The 13,430-nt window shown below is 37.2% G+C and overlaps 1 protein-coding gene across 4 annotated transcripts in view; it reads right to left on the bottom strand.

The window, feature by feature from the left end:
• Tmem232 (transmembrane protein 232) overlaps positions 1 to 13,430 on the bottom strand; it is a 214,701-nt gene that overhangs the window by 90,073 nt on the left and 111,198 nt on the right. The window contains exons 12-13 of one of the 4 annotated variants that reach the window (XM_028755706.1): positions 4,237 to 4,243; positions 2,851 to 2,856 (exon numbers count right to left, since the gene is read on the bottom strand). The exons of the other annotated variants lie outside the window; for them this stretch is intronic. Coding sequence (XP_028611539.1) covers positions 2,851 to 2,856; positions 4,237 to 4,243 — 13 coding nt within the window. The remainder of the gene's footprint in view (positions 1 to 2,850; positions 2,857 to 4,236; positions 4,244 to 13,430) is intronic. 4 annotated transcript variants of the gene reach the window in all.

The following is a 13,430-nucleotide window of genomic DNA, read 5'->3' as shown; positions in this document are numbered from 1 at the left end:
TATGTGTATGTGTATGTGTATGTGTATGTGTATGTGTATGTGTGTATTTCCCATCTTTTGATTTGCTGGTCTTAGATTATGTCTTTTGTTTTCTTGGGTGTTCTTAACTTCTTTAGGTTGGAGCTTTTCTTCTAGTTCCTTCTGTAGGGCTTGACTTATAAATATTGCTTAAATTTGGTTTTTATCATGGAATATCTTATTGTCTACATTTATTGTATTGGAAAGTTTTTCTGGTATAGCAGTCTGGGCTTGCATCTGTGGTCACTTAAGAGTTTGTAGAGCATCTGTCCAAGCCCTTCTGGCTTTTACAATCTCCACTGAGAAATCAGGTGTTACTCTAATAGGTCTGCTTTTATATGTCTGTGGGGTGTGTGTGTGTGTGTGTGTGTGTGTACTATTTCTTTGTTCTGTGCATTTAGTGTGTTTTCTTCTTATGTGCTAAAGGGACTTTCTTTAATGATCCAGTCTCTTTGGTATTCTGCATGCTTCTTGTACCTTCATAGGCATCTCCTTTTTTAGGTTAGGGAATTTTTTTTTCTATGATTTTGTTGAAAATACTTTTTGTGCTTTTGACATGGGTTTATTCTCCTTCCTCTATTCCTATTATTCTTAGATTTGGTCTTTTCAATGTTCCCATTTCCTGAATGTTTCTGTTTGTAGCTTTGTTTGTTTGTTTTGATTTAACATTTTCTTTGACTGAGGTATCAATTTCTTCTATGTGTCTTCTTCAATGCCTGAGTCCCCTCTTCCATCTCTTGCATTCTATTGGTGACACTTTCCCTCTGAGGTTCCTGTTCAAGTTCCTAAGTTTTTCATTCCCAGATTCCTTCAGTTAGTTAAGATTTTCTTTATTGATTTTATTTCTTGAACTGCTGTGATTCTTTTCCTTCTACTATTCCTTTGTGTTCTTATAGATTTATTTAAGGGGTTTATTAATTTCCTTTTTGGGGATCTCTATCATAGTCATAAAGGTTGTTTTTGAGGTCTTTTCCTGTGCTTCAGTTATGTTGTAATACCCAGGGCCTGCTGTAGTAGGGTTGCTGGGCTTATGTGGAAACTTATTGTGTTGACTTTTGTATATTGTGCTTTAGTTTTGGTGTCTAGGCATCTAGGTTTGTAAAGGCTGTAGTTCTTGGTACTGATATCTGATTCTGTCTTTGTTGGGAGAACATTTTTCCCTTGGTTTTTGTTGTGCTCCCTGGTTCTTAGGAGAGTGTGATGACTGTGTATTGCTTGGCAGAAAATTTTTCTGGGATCCTGATGAGTGTGGCCATTGGAGGTTCCAGGTAAAATGTGTTTCTAGCTATTGGGAGGTAAGAAGAAAAAATTTGGATGGACTGGGGGGATGGTGGCTGAGCGGGTCACAGGAGGGAGGAAAGCAGGGTTTTCCACCAGGATCTACTTAGTCCCCTGGGAATGGGACAGGAGGTGAGGAAAGCCTCAGCAGGTAGTCTGCCACAGAGCTGCTGGGATAGAGCAATGAGAGAGAAGGGAAGTTTGGAGGGGAAGATCTGTGTGATATATTGGGGATGTGGAAGTGGGTGGGTGAGCGGCCTCAGCATATGGTCTGAAGCCCAGCTAGAGGTGAGACTGGGTGGGGGGTGGATTTGGGGTGTTTAGGGAGAGGCAAAGATCTGCAGTTAGTCTTCCTGCTTCCCTCTCAATGTTTTCCATTTGTAGATGTTTCCACTGCACAGACCAGAAGCAAGGGGTTGCCCTTGTCATTGGAATGACTCCCAGCTGTCCCCTGCACTCACGGAACAGAATGTGCTGACCAGGGTGCTGAAAGAGAAAGATTCTGTTGCTGCCTGGACAGTCTCTACAGAATGTGTTCTACACACTGAATATTTTCTAAAAGCAGTACTGTGGCTTAAGATCATCATGGGCTTCTGGGCTTTTTTGTTCCCTACTCAAGATTTTTACAAAAAATCTTTTTTCTCCCACTCTCTTGGCTGTTTCTAAGGTGTGGTTTACCATTTTAGATCATTCTCCTTCTTTCAGATTCTGAATGGTAGTATTTCTCGAGCCTGGCAGCCCATCCTGCTCTGTGCTTCTGCCAAGGCAGCACCCGCTCCACCCACACCTTCGATCAGCACCATCGTTCAGGCCCACACTTCCTCCTGAGCTGCAGAACTGTGAATCTCTCTGCCTACTTGACACTTTGGTTCAGGGACAAAAAAAAAATACTACCTCAAATCAAGCATGTTCCAAAGCAAAGTTATGTCTTCTCCACCCCAACTGCCACTCTCTGCCTTCCCTCTTTCTGTCACTGTAGCCTCTGCTGGACTGGTTGCTCTCCTGTCTCTTCTCACCTCTCAATTACTTCCCCTAACTCCCTCCCTCCCTCCCTCCCTCCATTCCACCCTCCCTCTCTCCTTCCCTCCCTTCCCCTTCCCTCCCTCCCTCCAATCTATTTGTTACTGAATCCTACTGCCTTTTCTTTAAATATGAAAATCTTTCTGCCTTCTTCCACTATTTTGACCAGCATAATGTGTACATTTATTCATGCTGTTTATAGGTTAGATTATACTAGGATTATATAATTAATAATAATTTTGTACTTACACAATCTCAGATGTACCATCATCACTTTTTGTTATTAACATTTTCAACTCATACATTAAATTTTATATGTCACTTGGTCTCTTTGTGAAATTTAAATATACATGTATTCATATACATGCCTATAATTAGGTCAACAAATACATGTCTCTTGAATCAATCATCATTTTAATGAAAATGTTCAGAATTCTATTAGCTTTTTAAAAGCATACATACACACAGTATCTGTTGTCTATAGTTACTAAACTGTTCAATGACACATCTAAACTTTCTTCTCTTTTCTCTAACTTAATACTCATTAATCCAATCATTCTTATATTCCCTTCCTCTATTATTACCAGGATCTGGTAATGTAGATTTAGCCTTACTTTCTTTGTAAAAATCTCATGTACAAGCAAGCCTGTACATCTTTCTGTGCCTGGCTTGCTTCACTTAATATAACTGTCTCACATTGCTACATGTGACAAGGTTTCATTCCTTTTATTATGAAATGGTATTCTGCTTTTCTGTGAGCACATTTTCTTTATCAGTCCCTCAGCTGATAGACACTTAGGATGCTTTCATATTTATAAATGTGATAGTGCTACAATAGACGTGGGATAGAGATCTCTCATCTACAGGTCATTTCAAGTTACATACACACATACATAGAAAAATAATATATATGTGATATTTATATCACAAATGTATAGATTTATATATAAATATACTTATATATACAAACTATACACTTATAAATATAAATATACACTTGTAAATATACACTTATATCATAAATGTGTACATCCAAATAGTTTGTAATAACTACTTTTAATTACTTCATAAGATCTCAAGATTCAACCACAAAAGTATTGTCATTGCCTTTTTAAAGATATTTATGTTTAAAGAAGTTAATCTGCCTAGTGTCACCTAACTCTCTCTCTCTCTCTCTCTCTCTCTCTCTCTCTCTGTCTCTCTCTCTGTCTCTCTGTCTCTCTCTCTCTCTCTCTCTCTCACACACACACACACACACAAATAAACCCATCACTCATCACTCAACCGTCAAGTGCTTCTTGTGCACCTAAGATGAAATTAGAAATCCTAAGTGCTGCTCCAAACCCTTTCCCCTGTGGTGCATGGGCCAACAGCATCTTTCTTCTGTTTACTTAAGTGTTCTATCACCTTTCACCACTGGGACTCCCTATTCTTTGTCCTCTGCTAGGTGGTATCTTCCTCCTGAGACTCACCCTCAGCATCCCACTGGATGCTTTCATATTCCTTTATATACACACATTCATCCCTCAGGAACATTGCCGTGATTCCATGAACTCTCTTCCTCACACACTTTATTACAGATACTGAACATATATGTTTGGTTTTACATGTATGATTTTAATCAACATCTATCTTATAAACTTGATTTTAAGTTCCCATGGGAAAGAATATCTGCTGTGTCCAGTAAATGATGATTGAAGAAGTACATGAAAACTCGGCTATCTGAGGCTCTGTTTTAGCAAGTGAAACAAAATTAGTAACTGTAACAAAATCAGGGAGTTGTGAATGAATCCTACTGGAAAGATAGGCTAGCAACACTCATGTGACTCTGTTCAAAAAGCTAGGAGACATACCCCTGGCTATGGCTTATTTTTCATTTATTCTGAGGTTCCTTATCTTTATTATGTGGTGGTAGCTCACACAATGCCTGCATATAGTGCTTTGTGAAGGAATCCAGCTTCTCTTGGGAGTTCTGTTTTCTGCTTACCATTCAAATCTAGAGCAAGTGTCTGCTGTGGTAAAGCTAGGTTAGCTTGGGGCCTAGTCCACAGGAGAGATGATAGGTGCTTGTTCAGTTCAACCTCAGAGATCAAATACCTGACCCTATCAAGTATTTAAAAGAGAAAAGAATTGAGACCTGTAAATTGTTTGCTTCATCTTTTCTGAGAGCTAAGAAAGTGGAACAATTGTAAAAATCTGATTAATGTCACAGACAAGATTCCCCTTTTAAACAAGCAGGTAATAAATGCCTGTAAACTACTATAAAAAACATTTTAAAAGAAACCCAATACTTTCCCTTTTTGGCAGACCAACAAGAATATGAAAAATAAAACACAAAACATGTAGATTTTGTTTCTGTTGCATAATTTTGTTGTCTCATAAGGGTGCCATCTTGTTTCTAGTTAATCTGTATTTGCAATATAAAATTTCTGTCTCACTGATATCATGTTAATACCTGTGTCATGTTTGAAATTCTGCAACATATCATTCTGCTCTTAATGAAGAGTTCACAGGATGACGGTCATTTTGAAGGTAAGCACGTATGGTGAAAAGTGGGAACAGAAGCTATGACATAGTCCCATGACTGCAAAACAAAAGTTCCTGCTGAGACTGAGGCTCTGTTTTAGCAAGTGAAACAAGATTAGTAACTGTAACAAAATCAGGGAGGTTTTCCTACAAGGGAAACTGTGGGTAATATTGAGATGGCTGGTAAGAATAGAGAAATGAAGGACAGTTTTAATGTGGCTTTTACCTCACAGTGCCTTGATCTCAACAGAATAAAGAAGTGAGACTACATCAATCTGCAAAACTAGCCAGCAAGCCAAAATATAGAAAACCAGCCCATGGGATAGGAGAAAAAATATAATAAATGATTAATACCTGACATAAAGAACTATAGGCAATTGAGGAAAGCTAGAAGCAGTAGAGGTGGTCCTCCCCAGGAAAGAACAAACCCATTGTCTGTCCAGTGCCAAAGGTCAGCCCTAAAAATATACACACAAGTAACATTGTATAGACTCAATGAGTTATATTAAGAAAAATATATGTATATACAAGTACATATGCATTCAGTAATTAATGAAAAGGAGGTTATAAATTTAAAGGAGAGTAGGGAGGGGGTCATGAAGAAAAGGGAGGGATAAATGTTATAATCAAACTATAATTTCAAAACCAAAATGAAAGGTTGATATCCAAAATATGTAAGGATTCAACAACAAAACATTTTTTATAAACTAAAACTAAAATCCACAGACATCTTGATTATTGCCAAAAATGATCTGAAGGCAGTTTTCCAAGAAGTTGTTCAAATGGCCAACAGGGGTACAGCAATATCTTCAACATCACTAAGCAAGTCAATAGTCCAAATCACAGTGGCATATGATTTCACATGGAGAAAGGTGGCCTATAAGAAATTAGTCAAAAGTGTATGACGGGTAGATTAAAGACAGTGTTGGTAGACTCAGTGGTTAGTAGCACACACTGCTTTTTCAGATAACCCAAGGTCTCCACACTCATGTTGGGTGTCTCACCATAGCTTAAGCCTCAGGGGATTTGGTGCCCTCTTCTGCCCTCCACAAGCATGTGCACCCATGTACACACACCCACAGATATGAGCGTGCATGCACACGTGCACACACACACACATACACACACACACACAAAATTAAAAATAAAATTAAAAAATTAAATAGCGCATTCACATATTCATGGTCCGATAGTTGGGGATCTTCAAAAAGGTGAAAATAGAACTATGACCTGGTTCAGGATCCCAATTACTGCATCTAAATAGGGGGAAAAGTGGTATGTGGAAGAATTATTGTTACTCCAAATCTCCAGAAGTTTTAATACTTTGCAAGGCTGATCTAAAATGATAGTTGGTTTCTTACCATTCAGTTATCTCACAAGAGACAAGAAGTAAAGGCCCATTTTCTGAAGAAGATCTTTACTTCTTTCTTTACTTCTCTTTAGTCAACAACCGTGATCAGCAATGTGGACTTTTGAAATCTCTACGTTACTTTTCCATAATAAATTTGCTCAGCATAACCACTGTGGCTTATTAATAAGATCATTGGATCTGGGATTACCCAATGCTCTTAAGTGGGTTTATGAGGACATTTCCAGAAAGGATTACCTGAGAGGGGAAGACCCTCTATCTGAGTGTGTTCACCTATAAATGCATGGCCCAAGTATAGAGGTCTCAGCATGAAGCCATGTTGCTTGTCTGCATTGGCTTCTGTGAGTGTGTCTGTCTCTCCTTTCATGCTGCAGCAGCTGCTGCTGCTGCTGTCACTGCTGTGGCTCCCCTCCCCCATCCTCTGATGGCCTCCAGGTCTTTCAGCACTGCTGTAGACTGAAAGCAAGCAAGTCTTCACGAATCTTTCAGGTTTTTGGTGCCAGGCTGAGATTGTTGAAGAATTCAGCTCCATAGAATTAAGGTACAGATGCTCATTGTTGAACTACTCAACCCTTCTTGTGTAAACTATTTAACTGAGTCTCCTTTTATAATATACAGGTAGCCTGTTGGTCCAGTTCCTATAGAGAATCTTACCAAATACAGCCGAAAAGTATATATACACAAGCAGGAATGACATGATGAAAACTGTGTATAAAGTATCTTTAACTAGGCAGAAGCAAGAGAGTAATACATCATATTCATATACATATACATATACATATACGAAAGAAAAAACATTATAACATTGTATATTCTCTCAAGGTTTCTAGCAAGTTGTACCTTGAAGAAGAAAAAAAAAAAGAACAAGCTGAAAACATAAGATTCTTTTTGCTTACTCTTTAATACAGTCTTGGTAGTGCAATGTTACTTTGTAAAGAAAATAAGTATTTAAGAAAATCTGTTAATAACTGAACAAGAAAATAAGGAGCTAACATGTCTAGTCACTTTACCTACATTCTTCTCTTTGCAATAACCTTACAGAACTGTACAGCCCTTTTAAGGTTAAACTCCTAAGACTTAGAGAAGTTAGCTAATTTACTAACATCAATTTTAAAAAAGGAAGCTGTCAGAAGATAGAGTTGATAATATATGGTATCATGAATGGTTTTAAAGTTTTAGATATTTATTACTTTTAATATTTACATTATTTTATGCATATGAGTGTTTTGTCTACATATATCTATGTGCAAGCATGCCCATACCTGGTACCCACAAAGGTCAGAAGAAGGTATCAGATCTCACCATAACTGAAGTTAGGGATACTTGTAATCCATTATGTGGGTGCCAGTACCAAACCCAGGTCCTCTGCAAAAGCTACAAGTGATCTTAACACTGAACTCTCTTTCCAGCTTAAGTGATTATCATAATATAATATTATTAAAATTATCTTATCATTGTCCTACTATCTTACTTGCTATCTGATTCATAAATTAAATTTCTGAGAATGTATGCTTGTTAGGTTTTGTCAATTTGACATAAACTAGAGTTGTCTAGGAAAAGTGAACCTCAATTGAGGAATTGCCTTTATCAGATTAGCTCTGAGCATATCTATGGGACATTTTCTTGATTGATTGATTGATTGATTGATTGATAAGGGTGGGCCAAGCCTATTATGGGTATTTCTATCCCTAGGTAAGTGGTCCTGGATTATATAAGCTGAGAAATCCAGTGGGCAGCATTAGTTTGGGCAGTTTCATCCTTTGGGTTCCTTGACTTACCCAGATAATGTACCTATAAACCATATAAACCCGTTTTTTCCCCAAAGTTGCTTTTGTTTGGTGTTTTATCACAGCAACAGAAAGCAAACTAAAACTAATATGAATGAAACTACAAATAGCCATTGTGTATGGCATTCTATATTGTCCAACACTTCAAAAATATCCAGTTCTGAGGCTGGGAAATGGCTTGCTGGTGGTGAGAACTTCCTGCTCTTGCCAAGGACTTGGGTATAGTTCTCAGCATACAGATCAGGTACTTTGCTACTGACTGGAACTCTAGTTCCAGGAAATCTGATGCTCTCTTCTGTCTTCTTTGGGATCTTGCACACATGTGATGCACACACAGAGTCAGAAACATACACATAAATAATAAATAAATAAAACTTTAAATAAAAAACCAAATCTATGCCCATATGAACAGGACTGAATTGTGACCCTTCTCAAAATAAAAAAAAAGACGGTGAAAAGACATAATGCAATACTTAAAATTATGAAAACAGTCTAACAAAACCAGAAAAACATTGCAAGAAAAATGGAATTGGCAATGGTCTTCTAGACTTGACCCCAGAAACACAGACAACCAAACAGAAATCAGGTACACTGAATCTTATCAAACTGAGCTTTCCCACATCGAGAGACACAATCAGGAGACAAGAGCAGAGAATATTCACCTGATGAAGGATTAATGTTCAAAACTATGTAAGAATAACCAAAACCAGAAAAACCACACTTTTAAAACATAGAAGTAAGCAATCTAACTAAAATGTACTGGTGATCTGAAGAGACACTCTAAAAAAGAGGATCCATAATGGACAACAGGTTTCTAAACACACATGAGGGCATTGACCGTCAAGAGATGGAGCCAAATGCGATGAAATGCCATCTTACTCCATTAGAAAGATGGTAGTGAAGAAGATGGAGACTACTCCATACTGAGAAGGATATGGTGAAAAGTGAGCTCTCCCACTGTGAGTAGAAATTCGGACAGTGTAGTCACAGAGGACAATGTAGAAGTACTACAAAACTTAACAAACAGATGTGCAGTCAGTTCCAATTCCACCACTTTAGGATGGAAATCCAAATATGAACCAAGCATGCCAACGGTCTATCTTCATGTGCCTGTTTGTTATACTACCACATTAGCAAAGGCATAGAATCAACTCAGGTCCTCATGCATGAATGGATGAGGAAAAAAAATGTGCTCTCTGGACAGATGAAGATTATTACCATAAAGAATGAGCTTCTCAAGGAAATGGGTGGAACAGGGGAGATTAAGTTAAACCGAATATGGAATGAAGATGAGTTAAGATGAGGGAACATAGGTGAAGGAGTAGCTGCATCCAAGCACACTTGGAAAGAGGTAACAGGTGTGTTAAAGTGCCACGACATAGGGTAGCTACAGTTCATCATCACCTGTTGTATCCTATGAACACTTAAAAGAGAAGGGCCTGATGGCTCCAAGCATGAAAGTGTGACAAGAGAGACATATATCTTGGTCTGCCTTGGTCTGGCCATCACATTTGGTACGTGCAGTTACTACAATTCAAAAGTCAAATAAAATGTGTCTTGGGCCTTGTTCCCTGTGTGAAACAGAAACATGCATAATTTGTTTAGATCCTAGAAGTAGAGTGAAGCCCAGAAGATATTAACAGACCAATTCAATCCTTTGAACTCTCTTTATAAACTTGCTATATCCATGTATCAGATTTCCCACGGGATTTGCAAGAATCATGGCAATTAGAAAATGCTTCTTGCTTGGCATAAATTCCCTGTTAATAAACTGGAGATGTTCAGGGCTTACTGAAGATGTGTGTCCTAATAGATATCATGTTTTCAAAATCAAAAGGCAGAAACTGAAAAGAAACATAAGGAAGGGTTTTGTTTGTTATGAGTTGAAGGCAAGCTCTCTAACAATTGCTCACATCTTTTAATTTAAATGGCATATGCAGGAAGGAGAAGAAAAAGAGCACAGTGTATTGGAGTCAGAAAATCTTCATTTAAATCCAGACTCCAGAGCAAGCAGCTGTGAACCCTCAGGCAAATCACATCTCCCCCCCCCCCCCACACACACACACATAATATTTTTATTAATTATTTGGGAATCTTATACAGTGTACTCTGATCACACTCACTTCCCATTCCTCCCAGGTTTACACTCCCACCCTTGCACCCTCCTAACAAACAAACAGCCCACCAAGTCCCAATTGTGTTGCCCATATACTCACTGGAGCATGGTCAAACTCCCAGTTAAAGCCCTTTAAAGGAATCTGAGTCCTTCACCACCCTCCTGCCAGAAGCCATTGATGGTGAGAAACTGCTTCAGCATCTTTACCATAGTTTTTAAGGACTCTTGTCAATAGCTTCCTTTCTAGACTTGTTTCTTTTTTGTGGGGTAATGAAGTGGAGGGAAGAGGTCATCACAGAAGCCTTCAATGTCTCTCATTCTCAATTATGAATCTGCAGTCATAGATACCACAGCAAATAAAGCTTTCTTGCCCAAACAGTGAAGCTGGCACCACTATAGACTATAGACATCAACATGGCCTCTGGCCTAATCAATTTTCTAAATCTCAGTATCTTTACCTGGGGAAAGTACACTCAAGGCGATGCTTAACTGGAGATTCTCTAACGGATGGCGCTAGTGTCCAGTGGGAAACAGTAAGTGTGAACTTTAGAAACTCAGACATAAATGAGTTTAGAAATGAAAGTTTCTTCTTTTATTAACTTACTTTTTGGGCCTATAAATTTTCAGCCTTCAGTTACACATAAGATACTTTCATTGACAAGGAGAGAAAATGGAGAATGCTGTGCTTTCAAGCAGTAGGGTTATATACCTTAGTTTCCATCTGAAGTTTTTATGAATCAGCAAAGAGTCATAATGATATTTTTCCATTTAAAAGAGAATGCTCAGGGGCAAACAAAGCATGCATCAATGATACATTCCACTAACTTAGAAGCACCCCTCTCCCAGCCTAACACAGAGAACCAAAGTGATCAATTTCCTTTTGAAAAATTACATGAGAAAAGAATTCTATAAATCATTTAAATAAAGATGTGTGCTTATAAACATATAAAGGACAACAATTTTGAGTAATTTTAAGCCCAAACCAGAATTCTGTCTTCAGTTTTTGTGCTAAAAATAAAAGGGTAAACATTCATTAAAAATCTATCCACAGCAGATTATTCTTCAGCATGGAAGCTCCCGATTCTCCCTTGCAAGTATATTTTTTCCAGATTTCCACACTGAAATCAGAGTGCTCTAGAATACTGAAGCAGCAGAGGACTTATCAGCCCTTTACTTACTGTATCCTTTATACTGCATTTTGCTTTGTGTGACAGTTTACTACTTAATAGCTATTTTGTTAGAAAAATAGATAGATGATAGATAGATAGATAGATAATAGATAGATAGAGATAGATAGATGATAGATAGATAGATAGATAGATAGATAGATATTAGATGATAGATAGGTAGATAAATGGATGTAGTCCTGAAGAAAAGCCCTTCCCTTCCCCCAGCTCTTTCTATAACTTGTAATGTGTTGTAATTTGGCTTTGTTTCTAACTAAATGCTAATCACCTTTTGATTTATAGTTTGACTCAACTGTTACTCAAAAGTGTTTTAATTCCCAAACTTTTAGAAAATCTCCAATATTTGTACTTTGGCTTCTAGATTCATTATGTTAGTTGGAGAAGAAAAAACAAACAAATGATATTTTCTTATTCTTCTTAGATTTTTTAAAAGATTATTTGTGATGTATTATTAACTCAGAAAAGGCTCCATGGCAATTAAAAAGAAACCATTAAATCCTACTGTTGTTGGGTGTGGGGTTATTTATGTAGCTGTTGGATGTATTTGATCTAGCTTTAATATTGACCTACTGAATGCTTCTGACTATAACTGAATGTTAGATATTGAAATATGTCTTATCATTATGTTTCTGTCTCTTCCTATCATCTGGTTCATCAACATTTGCTTCATAGGTTTAGAAGTTCTAATATTGTATACATGTGTGTTTACAATGTCTAGATCTTTCTCATCAGTTATCCTTTATACTGCATTTTGCTTTGTGTGACAGTTTACTGCTTAATAGCTATTCTGTTAGAAAAATAGATAGATGATAGATAGATGATAGATAGATAGATAGATAGATAGATAGATAGATAATAGATAGATAGAGATAGATAGATGATAGATAGGTAGATAAATGGATGTAGATAGATAGTAGATGATGGATGCATGAATGGATGGATAGATGGAGATAGATAGATAGACAGACAGATAGATAAATAGACAGACAGAGATGTTTGCTGTTGCTTATTACTTGAACAGTAGGTCCTTTTCCATTCCATCAACACTACCATAACTGTACTGAAATAAACAGGCCAAACAGATTTTCACAAATACAAACTAATGAGTAGGAAATAGTAGTCCACAAGTCAGCATCACAAGCAACAGATAAACAAAGGACAATTCTGAGTAAAGACAGGGAGACAGAGAGGCCCACACCCAGGTTGCTAAGGGAGAAAGAGAGGTCAACACTCAAGATGCTAAGGGAGACAAGTTCACACCCAGGATGCTAATCTATTTTCAAAGAGATACGGAAATAACAAACACCTAAGGGAAAGGAAAGAAGGCAAAAGCATAAAAACCAAGAAAAATAAATAAATCTTTTGTACTCGATTAAAACAAATCTCGAAAACAAATCTCTTAAGAGAATTTACTAAGAGTCTCTGCCAATTAACCTACTCAATGTCACAGCCTGGAACACACATAAGGAACAACTGTGAGATGCTACATATACAGAAAAGTTTATATTGAAAACAAGACAGGGTATTGAGCAGTGAACTTATCAAGAGAAATATACAGAATTTCAAATATTACTAAAAAAGACAAAAGCAGCCATTTTCATCCATGATCATGTGTGCATACAGTTAGTTCTCGTTTGGGAAGGCAAAGCAATATTCTTTAAATATTTGGTAGTCATATAAAAAATCAGAAATACTTTAGTCCAGTAATAGATAAAGATAAATACTTATGAAAAGTCATTTTCAGCAGTGTGAATAAAAGGAGTAATAAATCCAAATTCATAGATACATTATCAGCAGTGAGCTACACCAGCTAGACTTTCCCACAGTGCTCAGATCAAATCATAAGGAGAAGTCTAATATTGTACAGGAAAATGACCCAAAACAAAGGCAACCAACCATTTCTGAAATATGGAAAAGAAATGGCACATGTATTATTGGAAGAATCAGGTGTGTAAAAATACCAGTTGGAAGTACAGTCTAATGACTATCAGTCTTCAGTAAAAATATCCTGCTCAATGAAGGGTTAAGACAAGAAAAAAATAGATGGTTAAAAATATTAATACATAAGTCCTCTGTGGTGTTTGTCAAAATTTATACACACACATACACATATGAGCTGGGTTTCTTTA

The sequence above is a fragment of the Grammomys surdaster genome, unplaced genomic scaffold, assembly GCF_004785775.1.
Source record: "Grammomys surdaster isolate TR1022 unplaced genomic scaffold, NIH_TR_1.0 126076, whole genome shotgun sequence".
NCBI lineage: Eukaryota > Metazoa > Chordata > Mammalia > Rodentia > Muridae > Grammomys > Grammomys surdaster.
The sequence above is the reverse complement of the archived record's forward strand: the minus strand, read 5'-3'. Positions and strand labels throughout refer to the sequence as shown.